The 12,337-nt window shown below is 50.5% G+C and overlaps 1 protein-coding gene across 1 annotated transcript in view; it reads right to left on the reverse strand.

The window, feature by feature from the left end:
* Positions 1-2,821: 2,821 nt before the first annotated feature.
* Positions 2,822-12,337, reverse strand: part of ABAT (4-aminobutyrate aminotransferase) — a 91,704-nt gene continuing 82,188 nt past the window's right edge. Inside the window, exons 13-16 of the mRNA XM_055409453.2 lie at positions 11,660-11,827; positions 10,037-10,183; positions 7,819-7,930; positions 2,822-5,991 (exon numbers count right to left, since the gene is read on the reverse strand). Coding sequence (XP_055265428.1) covers positions 5,870-5,991; positions 7,819-7,930; positions 10,037-10,183; positions 11,660-11,827 — 549 coding nt within the window. The 3' untranslated portion in view covers positions 2,822-5,869. The remainder of the gene's footprint in view (positions 5,992-7,818; positions 7,931-10,036; positions 10,184-11,659; positions 11,828-12,337) is intronic.

Raw genomic sequence — 12,337 nt, forward strand, 5'->3', positions numbered from 1 at the left:
TCCTAAATGGAAAGCCACAGGGTCCTGTGAAACAGGGGCAGAATCCCAAATTTTATGGCCTTGCTTTGATTGTGCAGCATTCATTCAACTGTAAATTCTTGCCTGATGAGGGTTAATCAGGCAGGACCAATACCATCTGGCCGTGTCTGTACCAACCCTAGAGACAAAGCATCCATTTTACCGGTTAACTGTTACCCTGGGATCTGGTGGGACTTATCTCCTTGTTGGGAAGTAGATTTTATACTTAGAGCTATGTGTGAACTCCATGCTTGGAGATCAAGTGGCCAAAGGAACCAGCATGTATTCAGCACCTATTACGTGTCAGGCGATGAGTGAGTGCTTTTCTTGAATGCCCCCAGCAACGGCTGGAGTTGGAGAGCCGGAAGTTGCACAAGTATGGAAAGCACCATGTTTGGAAGCAAGACTTATAGCTGGTTGGAACCCCAGCCCTGTCACTCCTGGGCTGTGAGTTTGGGCCAGTCATAATCACTTTCTGTGCCTTGGTTTCTTCCTTTGTGAATTGATGACACTAAAAGCACCCACCGAACGTGGTTGAAGGGACTGGCTTCCTACAGGAAAAGCACTCAAAATAGCGCTTGGTCCAGGAAAGCCCTGAATAAGTGTCAGCTGCATCACCATGATCAGTCTCACTGCCGGTGATGCTCAGAGTAGTGAAGGGACTTGCTCAAGGTCGCCCGGCTAGAAAGCAGCTGATCATTCTCCTGCTTTGTCCTGCCTGCTCCTGGGGGCATGCGGGAAGGACAGAAAAATGGAAACAGTAACTTTTTAACAGAAGTCCTGGCACCTTCCACCTACCTGCCTTAGGGATACACATTCAGGAGCTTACACTCATGCTGGCCAGTTCAAGTCCACTTCCTTAGGCCAGTGGCCAGAATGGCAGAAGTGTCCTGAGTGGTCGCTTCTCAAGCAACCCCATGCTGATGGAGTGTGTGCACACACACCTCCCCCCGTGTCTCAAACCCCTGCTTCCAGGCTGTATGATGCCGGGCAGGGTCTCCAACCTCTCTCGAGCACCAGGCTTCTCCTTTTACAAACAGGTCGCCACATGTATAGGCATGTTGTGACAATCACAAAGCCCCAGCAGAATATGGGCTTCCCTGGTAGCTCAGATGGTACCTCAGAATCTGCCTGCCATGCAGGAGACCTGGGTTCCATCCCTGGGTAGGGAAGATCGCCTGGAGAAGGGAATGGCAACCCACTCCAGTATTCTTGCCTGGAGAATCCCATAGACAGAGGAGCCTGGAGGTCTATAGCCCATGGGGTCGCAAAGAGTCGGAAATAACTTCTTGACTCACACTTTCCCTTTCACCAGAATATGCTTACGTGTAGCAGATGCTCAAACAAATGATAAATATTATCATTACCTGTGATTATTCTTAAAAGCACATTTAATGGTAGATATTACTTTCCAAGTGCAATTATTTCATAGATGTGTTGGGTGTCCCAGCCAGAAGGAACATTGGAAATCCTGTGATCCAAACCATACATTTTCCACGTGAGAAAAATAAGGACTGTGTAGGGGTACGGGGACAGCTGGGCACAGAAGCGAGTCAGGAGCCCACAACCCCTGCCTGGTTCCAGGTCAGGACACCAGGAGGACCGAAGAGGCGGACTGGTTTTTTTTTTCCTCCCCACAGGTGCTGACTCAGCGTCTCTTCCCTACTTTCCCATGCTGCACCTGCCCGCGGGCTGATTCCAGCTGGTCCTCAGCTCACCACCTCAAGCGGTGGCAGAAAGAATGCGGTTGGATTGGTTTGGGGTGGGGTACAAGTATTAGGAGTTTTAGAGCTCTTTAGGGCAACTCCAAAATGCATCCAGTGTTGGGATTTCCCAGTGGCTAAGACTCCACACTCCCAAGGCAGGGGGCCTGGGTTCGATCCCTGGTCAGGGAAATAGATCCCATACGGCACAACTGAAAAAAAAAAAGATCTCATGTGCTGCAACTGAGACCTGGTGCAGCCAAATAAATTAAAAAATAGTAAAAAACGAAGCAACACAAGGTGTCTAGTGTGGACTGTCAGCGTCCTGGACTCTGTGGGTTCTGTGCACGTCCTCTCCCCATCCAGCCCTTCACTGCTGTCCTGGTCGGGCCGCCCGGTCATCTCGAGGTCACAGATTCCTACCTGGTGGTCCAGGCTCTATGTTGTTCACAGTGGACACTCAGGACATTCTTTTGAGAATGTATGTTGATTACCCCCTTCCCCCAGACCTTCGGTGGCTCCACCACTGTGTGGAAGGCCCAGCCTGGCTCGGAAGGCCCTCTGGATCCACGGCCTGGCTTTTTCTTTGGCCTGGTGTCCAGGCTCTTCCTGTCTCCCTGTCTTTGTGATATAGTCGTGCTAAATTCCACAGACCTGCCGGCCTCACCCAGCCTTCAGCTAGCTGTTCTCTTGGTCTGGAATGCCTTTTACCCCTCCTCTGAGTCACTGGAGCAGTTCTCAACCGTGAAGTTGAAATTCAGCAGCCTAGCTTCCACCCTGCCTTGGGCCTGTCCTTTGTTCACAAACAGCGTCCTCCTGTATCCTGGTCCTGAACACGGGCCCATGGCAGGTGAGCCGAGGACCATGCCTTGTCCACCCCCAACACGTGGTATACCGTGGATGAACTCTGATGAACTGAATGGCCTCAGCAGGCTTCCTGAGCCCAAGGCAGACTTAATGCAGGCACAGAATTCCCCCAAGACATCCGAAGAGTTATGATTGAGCACTTATCATACGTGCTTAATAAGAACCCATCAAATGTGTCCTTACCAAAACCATTTCTAACCAAAAGGACCACTTACATGCAGATGTTTCCATTATAAACATTTTGCTTTTAATTTAAGAATACTGATTAACACAGGAAACAGACTGAATTCATGGAATTGGGCATAGGGTCATCCGTTACACTGTCACATGTTAATTTCTTTATCATTTATTGGCACTGTCAACAGAATACTGTAAACAAGATCACTTTGTATGCAGGTAAGTCGGCGAGGTTCCCTAGCTATGGTTTTCTACCATGAGCTGATAGATAGATAGATATAGACACGCATAGATATAGAGACAGATGAATGTGCACAACTCTGCATGATTACTGAGTGTCAGTAAAAATTATAAAAAAAACACCCATTTATAATAAAAGTGAGGATGTGCTAAGATTTGCTATTACTGGACCTCGTTTTTCTGTAAAAGAGATGAGATTTCCTAGCGACACGTACTAAACTCCATGGCACTAATGTGGGATGGATTCATTTCCAGACCATAGGTCACAAAAACTCTTCTGCACTACTGTGGGATGGATTCATTTCCGGACCATAGGTCACAAAAACTCTTCTGCACCTGTCTTCTGCTCTCCCTGTGTTCCACTAACCTCTGACAAGTTTCTTGAACACTGCTGAGAACCTTTACCTTGAAATTCTTCCAGCCTAGACACCCCCCACCCCCAAAAGAGGATGTCTCAGGAACTCAGTCAGCCCTGAGTCAATGAGAACTGGCTGATAAATGGCTTTAAAAGTTTCCTAAGAAGTAACTTCCCTTGGTAAGGAGTGAATAAATCTGGTCATGACTCTCCAGATTAAAGAAAAAAAAGATTTCATTTCTCTGTCTGTGCCCTCTGGGGAGAGAACAAAATATTGGAGCCACTCTCTCCACCAAAGAGAGCCATGTTTCTGGTTATACACTGGCTTAAAAACCTTCTGGACTCCAGGAATCTCACTGTATGTTTGGATCTGATGCTAAGGTTCTCCAGAGAAAGCATATGTGAAGTATGGTTTGGTTTGCATTTTGCTTGTTTGTTAAATAAGGCCTTGAATCTTGGGATATTGCCTGTGGAATCTGGATCCCCTGTGAAAAGTGTGAGGCTGTGAACAGACGTGTCTTTGCATATGCTGTTCCCTTTCTGCAACACTTCCTTGCCTTGTCTGCTAGGTGAACTCTTACGCATCCTGCAAAACCCTGCTCAAATGTCACTTTCTCCTTGGACCCTCCTCTGACCCTTAGGTGGCTCAGGTCACTCCCTCTGATTTCCTGATGTTCCCACACATACTGCTGTTATGGCACTTGCCATTCTGCATTGATTGTTGGTTAAGAGTCTGTTGTTCCCAATGGGAGGGTGAGTCCCTTGAGAGCAGGGACTAGGTTTTATTTCACCTTTGGATTTCTAGTGCTTAGCACTGGGCCTGGGACAGAGCAGGTATTTAATGCAAGTTTCATGAATGAATGACGGGATAAATAAATGAATCTACAAGTGAGTGAAAGTTGTAGAGAGAGGGAACTCCATTTAGCTGGCAGTGCACATGCCCTCAGACACAGCCAAGCTCCTTAAAAGCAACAGATGAGCACTAGAGTGCAGGATGTGGGGTGAACCAGCATTCATGGGTCTGTCCGTGTTCTTATTAAACATGTGAGTTTGCCTTTCACTCTCAGCAAAGATAGGTTGATGACCAAATCTGCTGAACAGTGGAAGCGGGAAGAAAGAACCAAAGCACTCTCAGATCTTTGGATGATTAGTTATTAAAAGAGAAAAGTACTGAATTGAGATTCTTGATCTGCCCAGCTCCGCAAAACAGTCAACCAAGGCGTGGGGAGACCCAAGTGACTTCCTTTTGGACAGACTTCCTTCATCTACCCACTAAACCAAACTTCTTTGATCTAGGATGAAGTCAAATCAGTTGCAAAATTGTCTCACCTCCAGGAGAGACCTCGTGAACCTTAGCCATCATCCAGTGAAGCCTCTAAGCATCACCTGCCTGGTCCCCTCACACTCACGCATGGCGGGAAAATCTCTGACTCAGAGCAATAACGACAAGGGAATTGCCGTGCCCTGACAGGCTGTGCTGCATTTTCCTGCCTGGAGCTCTGGGCGTTTAATGCGTGAGGCCTCCCACAAGAAGAAACCTGGTCCTGTAACCAATTCCCTCTGATGGAGTGGCAAAGCCTTTCCTGGGGCGCTGCTCACATGTGGAGCAGAGGTGGATGAGCAGAAGCTAGAGAAACGGTTCCCCCTGGACCAGGGGTCCAAAGTCAGACCCCAGATGCTGGGGGAACAGGAAGAGGGGAGTCTCTGCTGTCCCCAGCCTGGGCTGACAGTCCCGGGAGTGTGTCCCAGGGTGATGGGCTACAGCTTTCCTTCCTAGGAGGGAGGTCTGGGCTGATGCCTAACAGGAGGGAGGGGACTTGGGGGATGAGTGTGGTGACTAAGACCTGTTGGTGATGCTGCCCAGAGATTCTCCCAGGACGAGGCCCCATCAAGGAGAGAATTCACAGTTTGGAGAGAAATCCCCAGATGCATCGGGGGAGTGGCTATAAGACCCTCTTCCCACAGCCCGAAGCTCAGTCCCATGTCCCTGCCATCCTGCCTTCCTATGCTCTGTCCTGCCCATCACTGCACTGCCCACGGGACATGCTCAGAGCGGGGAGGAGGGGGACACGAGTCTGTTTGCATAGGATGGGGGAGGGAGAACCAACATCCTCTACTCTCTGAATGTGTCACTCGAGTGGAATGGAACCCAGGAGTCCCAGCCGCCAGCCCCAGCAGCAGGTGTCATTCTCTTGACTGGCTTCCAAAGGTATTGTGGGGGTCCCCAGAGGGCAGTTACGTGGCCAGAACCCCCGGGGACCATCCTAAGACTAAGTCCAGGGCTCAAGCAGAATCTCTGAGCTGAAAACCAATGCACGCCACCGGCTCCGCGGAGACCCCAACCAGCCCCTCCCTGCCCCCAAGCCACCAGAGACATCCCTCTTCACGAATAACCCTCCAGTTTATGCCTTCACCTCTGAAACTGAGTGAAAACATGAATTAGGCGAACTAATCAGTTGAACAACGGTTGAGGTCAGGCCGTCCTCAGAGTGTGGAGGAGAGGGCTTCTTTACTTGAAGTCAGCCAGGATGTCACTAAAGATGTTGAGGAACAGGTGGGCATGGTGGTCTCGGAAGACCAGAGTGGGACGGAAGCGGATGGACTTGTCGCCGCAGCCCCCCAGCATCAGGCCTGGAAGGAGAGGCAAGGGGTGGCTGGGTTAGGGGCTTGGGCTCAGAGTCACCTGCTGGGGGTTCCCCAGGGGGGCTGTCACACAGGGGTGCTACCATCCATCTGGACTGTTTCATCCTTCCCCTAGCCACCCATCCAGCCTTCCTTCTCATTCTCGCCCATCGCCCAGCTCACCCAGCCTTCTCTCTTCCCTCCCTCCCTTCCAACTGCGAATGTCAGCTCTGTTGCCCCAAACTAGCCCTGCTGATGGAGAAACCCTGAGACTGAGTCCCTGCCTTCCAGGAACTCGTGGTGCGGCAGGGAGAGAAAATAAGTAAAGAACTAAATTACAGCGCTTCCGTGGTGGTCCAGTGGTTAAGAATCGGCCTGCCAGTGCAGCGGACACGGGTTTGATCCCTGGTCCTGGAAGATCCCACGTGCCACGGAGCAGCTAAGCCTGTGTGCCACACGTGCTCTAGAGCCCGTGCTCTGCCACAAGAGAAGTCACCACAATGGGAAGTCTGAGCGCGTCTAGAGAGTAGCCCCTGCTCCCTGCAACTAGAGAAAGCCTGAGTGCAGCCAAAAGTAACTGAATAAATACAATTATGAAAAAAAGAAGTAAATTACAAAAGTGTGGGCAGGTCAGCAGCATGTCCAAGAGACGGAATCTGCTTATTATTATTATTTTTTAGCATATGGGATCTTAGTTCTCCAACCAGGGACAGAACCTGTGGTTCCAGCAGTGAAAGTGCTGAGTCTTAACCACTGGACCTCCAGGGAGTTCCTGGAATTTATTTTTTAAATCTATTTATTTATGGCCTGTGGGAATCTTAGCTCCCCGGACCAGGGTTTGAATTCGTGCCCCATTCAGTGGAAGCGCAGAGTCTTAACCACTGGACCACCAGGGAATTCCTGGAATATGCTTATTTTATTTAAAAAATCTATTTATTTATGGCCTGCGGGAATCTTAGTGTCCTGGACCAGGGACAGAACCTGTGCCCACTGCAGGGGAAGTGCAGAGTCTTAACCACTGGACCATCAGGGAGTCCCCAGACTGTGCTTATTTTAAAGGGGGACTTCACCTTTGACTAGATTGGATTCCTTGCCTGGGTCACACAGTGTCTCTGAGACTTGTATTTTTTTTTTTTTTTTCCATTCTCAAGAGGAGATGAATTACCCTGCACTTCAGGGTTGCTGCTGGGATCCTCTAAGATGCTCCACGTGAAAGACACCCAGCAGGCACTCTGATCTCCCCCACTTAAAACTTCCAGGGCCCCCATAGCTCTCAGGAGAAAGTCTGGAATCTTGAACCTTATCCACCTGAGCCTGATGCACCCGCCACTGCCTCTGTCCCTTGTCACACTCTAAGCCCCGACTCACCCGGCTAAAGGAACACCTTCCTCCCTCTGCCCAAAATGCTCCTTCTCACCTTCTTCACCTGGTCAACTGCTATTCATCCAGTAAAATGCCTCTTCCTCCAGGAAGCCTTCCCTAATTTCCTGGACATTTCCCCCAGCTATTTGCTCTCTAGCTCCTTTTCCTCCATCCTAGGACTTAAAACTGTAATAGATCATTTCTGAAATATTCTCTTTGATGTCACCCCTTCCTGCTAGACTGAAAACTCCTTGAAGGAAGGTTTCCTGATCCTTTCCAGCGTAGGCACCACTTGGGGAATATTGCCACATGAATCAACATACAAATAAAGCTCCCTGGTAACTTTCTCTTCTTTTAAAAAAGGAGATTCAGACTATTTTTAGTCCTGTGAAGGGTCACCTTCTGTGCCCCTACTGGACCCCCCACCAGAAACTGTGGTCACTCCCCCCACCCCCTGCCCCCCAGGTGCCTTACCTTTGTTTCTGGCTATTGAAATGAGTTTATTCCGCACGGATTCGTCTGGAGTGTCGAAGGAGCAGAAGGTGCCTCTCCCTCTGACTCTGCTGATGAGCTGGGGGAACCGGGCCTGCAGTTGGGAGACAAGGCTGGCATCCATGCAAAGGAAGGCAAGACTTCCCTGGTGTTCCAGGGGTTAAGAATCCGCCTGCCAGTGCAGGGGATGCGGGATCCATCCCTGGTCCGGGAAGATCCCACGTCATGCGGGGCAGCTGAGCCCCGTGCACCACAATGCCCGCATCCTAGAGCCCGTGCTCCGCAGCAAGAGAAGTCAGCGCAATAAGAAGCCTGCACTCCTCAACCAGAGGTTAGCCCCTGCTCGCTGCAACTAGAGAAAAGCCCACGCGGCAACGAAGACCCAGTGCAGTAAAAAAGAAAAAAGCCAAGGCAGCCATCGGCCCACGTGGACTTCATGGCCACTCGGCTCAGGGCAGGGACAGCCTCAGAACAACAGGATCCTTGCAGAGCCCGGCCGGCCCTGGCGTGTCCACGCTCCAGCACCGACAACTGCAATTGGGGCCCAGCTGTCCCCCCAGGGGACATAGAAGTGTCCGACATTTCCCCTGCCACCCTGGCAATGGGGGAAGGAACGGGCAGCAGGAGGGATGGTCCTTCTGCTTCCATCCTTCCCAGAGGCTTTTTCTAGCACCTGCTCCCACCCAGCCTCAGTCTAAATGCAAATCCAGTTCAAGAAAAAAGAAATCCCCCTTCGAGCTACATGCAGCACAGTTGGAGGGGCTCTCAGCTGTCTCAGCAGCCACACTTAACCCCTTCAGCGTCTGCCATCAGGCAGCCCTGGGTTTAAAACTCCCCACTGCCATCCAGAAAATGAGAATTATATTTTTCTAACTTCAACTTGTTCTGGCTTAGGGGTGCCAGAGAAAAATAGAGGACACCCAGATAAATTTCAGATAAGCAACGTCTTTTCTTTTTTAACTTTTCTTTATTTTTGGCTGTGCTGGGTCTTCCTTGCTATGCGAGCTCTTCTCTAGTTTCGGTGCGTGGAAGGCTATTCTCTACTCGTGGTGCACGGTTTCCTCATTGTGGTGGCCTCTCTTGCTGTGCAGTATTGTAGGGAACATGCTATGCACAGGCCTGTGCTATAATTGACAGAGCTTCTTCGAAAAATAAGAATGACTTTCTCATCACCCCCAGGAAAAGGGCTGGGAGCAGTAACAAGTACATCGTGGAAAAACATCTTGAAAGCAAGATGTTGAAGTACTGATGTGACTGATGGAAAACCATTAGTGACTGTTCCCAGAGCCTTGAGGGAGTTGCTGAGAAAGGGCGTCACTAGCTGAAGGGCTACACAGAGTCATGGAAGGCCTGAAGGTTTGACACTGAGGACTGTGCATTGTATATCTCTATCCCCGATCTGAGATTGTAAAGAACAGATATCTCCAGAGCACGTACCAGGAAGGGAAAAAGGAAAGTGAAGTTGCTCAGCTGTGTCTGACTCTTTGCACCCCAAGGACTTGTAGCCTACCAGGCTCCTCCGTCCATGGGATTTTCCAGGCAAGGGTACTAGAATGGGTTGCCATTTCCTTCATTGGAAGGACTGATGCTGAAGCTGAAACTCCAATACTTTGGCCACCTGATGCGAAGAACTGACTCATTGGAAAAGACCCTGATGCTGGGAAAGATTGAAGGCAGGAGGAGAAGGGGACGACAGAGGATGAGATGGTTGGATGGAATCACCGACTCGATGGACATGAGTTTGAGCAAGCTCCAGGAGATGGTGAAGGACTGGGAAACCTGGTGTGCTGCAGTCCATGGGGTCGCAAAGAGCTGGACATGACTGAACAACAAGAGCTTGCAATCTGTCCCCCTGGAGAGCAGTGCTATGGAGTGATCAGGGTGCAGAAGATGGTCCAGGGGAGGGAACAGGCGGCACACGGGTGGGAAGGAGAGAGGGGTGTTGGGGAGGTTTCTCAAAGGAGGGATGTGTGAACTCAGAGGAAGATGTTAGCGGAAAACTAGGAGCTCAGGAACCGGGAACAAAATTGGAAATGAGGGGTAGGAAGGCGCTCCCTACAGAAATGGTGCAGCCCATCCAGAATCTCTGGGGCAGTGGGTGCGATGCCACCCTGAAGGCCTCAGTTGTTGCCCCAGGGGCCGTGGGGAGCCATGGTTGGGGGTCTCGGAGGGTTGGAATGGGGCCGGGGTGGCGGGGTACCTGGAGGTCGAGCAGTCCCGTGAGCAGGACCTTCCCAGCATGGGCTGCGTTGTTCAGCAGGTCCTCTCGCTTGATGACGTTGATGACCTCGGCCAGCAGCAGGTTCTTGGACGGGTCTCCCAGCCACGTGTTGAAGATCCGGTAAGGCTGGAATCAGAATCAGATATCACGGGGTATCAGAAAGGTTCCAGACATACCCTCAGACACACTTCTCCCCATTTAAGAGGAGAGAGATCAACTCGGCGAGCAGCTGCTAAGGGCTGGGAAGATAACACATGGTCTCACCAAGTTCTCTGCATCACAGCAACTTTGTAGGTCTTACGTGTGTGTGCTAAAGTCGCTTCAGCAGTGTTCGACTCTTTGCGACCCTATGGACTGTAACCTTTCAGTCACCTCTGTCCACGGGATTCTCCAGGCTAGAATACTGGAGTGGGTTGCCATGCCCTCCTCCAGGGGATCTTCCCGACCCAGGGATTGAGCCTGCGTCTCCTGTACTGCAGGCGGATTCTTTACAGCCGAGCCACTGGGGAAGCCCTGTGGGTCTTATAGTTACTACTATTAGGGACACCAACTCATCCAGGTCCTGGAAAATCCCTCAGTCCTGGGGAAACTGAGACAGTTAGCTCCTCATCACCACAATTCTTATTTAATAAAGGATGAGCTGGGGTTCTGAAAGGTTAAGTGATGTGTCTGTGAAAATACAGCACTTTGGTGGAGTCAGGAGTGACTGACAGCAGTCTGACCCTTAAAGACCACTTGCTTTACTCCTCTTTCAGGTATCAGGGCAGCCCAACTGAAACACACCATCCAGCCTCTCTTGCAATTAAGAGTGGCCATGTGGACAGATCTTAGGCAAAAGTGGTAGAAACGCTGTGGGTTTTCTGGGAAGGCTGCTAAAGATGCGAAGTGGGCCACTTTGTCCTTGCCTCCTTTTTCCTTCCTACTGCCTTGAATTGAAATTTGAGGGCTGGAGCCCAAGTAGCCATTTTGGATCATGAGGTGACCTTGAGGGTAGAAGCTATATATGAAGGAGGATGATGGAAGGAGGGACCCTGTGCCCTTAATGACTCTGTGTGTGTGAGAGAGAGAGAGAGAAAGAGAGAATCTGTATGGACATATGGCAGTCCAGTAAAGTGGTTAAGAGCATGAGCTCTGGGTTTATATCTTGACTTTGTCACTTAACCGGCTGTGGGACCTTAAGCAACTTACTTAATGTCTCTGTGCCTGATTCCTCATTAGCAAAATGGGAGAGAAAAATAACATTTGCTTGGTTAGATGCAAATGTAAGGATTAAAAGTACAAGCAGAGTATTTAGAACTGGGTCAGAGACAAAGGCACTGTTCATGGCAGCAGCTGGTGACATATTTTTGCTTGTGCACAGAGAGAAAAATTAGAAGCCTGAAGACAGACTGCTACAAAGTCAACCCTGCAGAGAGAGCTGGGGTGATTGTAACCATTGCCTTTCAATTAGGTTGATAAGAAATAAGGCTTTGGAAACTTCTGTGAGACATTCAGGTTTTTTACTGAGTGCCTTGTTGGTGAGAAAGAAGCAGTTAAGAGAAAGCAACGCCCCTGCCCTGGAAAGCAGAGGTGGGGGGGCAGGCAGGCGGGGTCCCCACTCACAGCATTGGGCCGCAACTCCTCCTTGTGGAAGAAGCCCCCAGTCATCATCTTCTTGCTGAAGGTCATCACGTCCGCCGGGTCATCCAAGCCCCAGTGCTCGTGGGCCCAGAACTTGCCGGTGCAGCCTCCTCCAGTCTGGACCTCGTCCACCAAGAAGGCACAGCCGTGCTGGCGGAGGCGGGGTGAGGGAGAGATGAACACCGCGCACACCTCGCCCACCTTGGACCCGCCCACCTCAGACCTCGAATCCCCGAATCCAGACCAAAGCCACTGCTTTCTGATCCTCACACCCAGCCTGTGTTCTCAGGCTGTGCAAAAACCAAACGAAGGCTTAGGAGGGCAGTTCCTGTCTGTGCATGGCCTCCCACTGCCCAACTGGAACAAAATCGGAACATCAAAGGCTCCTTGAACCACTGGCTTTGGTCCCTGAGCAGGCCAATGTGCTCAGAAGAAAGTGTGCCCTGATGGTAAGGTGGCCCCATTTCCCAAACTTCAGGTGTTGTGTTTGCCAGCTCTGCTCAGCACCCAGACTATTATTATTATTATTGGTTTTAATTTTTTTGGTTTTTAAATTTTGGCCACACCGTGCTGTAGGCAGGATCTTAGTTCCCAGAGCAGGGATTGAACCCCTGCCCCTTCTCCTTCAGTGGTATCACAGAGTCCTAACCGGTAGACCAC

The sequence above is a fragment of the Moschus berezovskii genome, chromosome 27 (genome assembly GCF_049115385.1).
Source record: "Moschus berezovskii isolate FMDL1 chromosome 27, NW_MosBer_1.0, whole genome shotgun sequence".
NCBI classification, from domain to species: Eukaryota; Metazoa; Chordata; class Mammalia; order Artiodactyla; family Moschidae; genus Moschus; species Moschus berezovskii.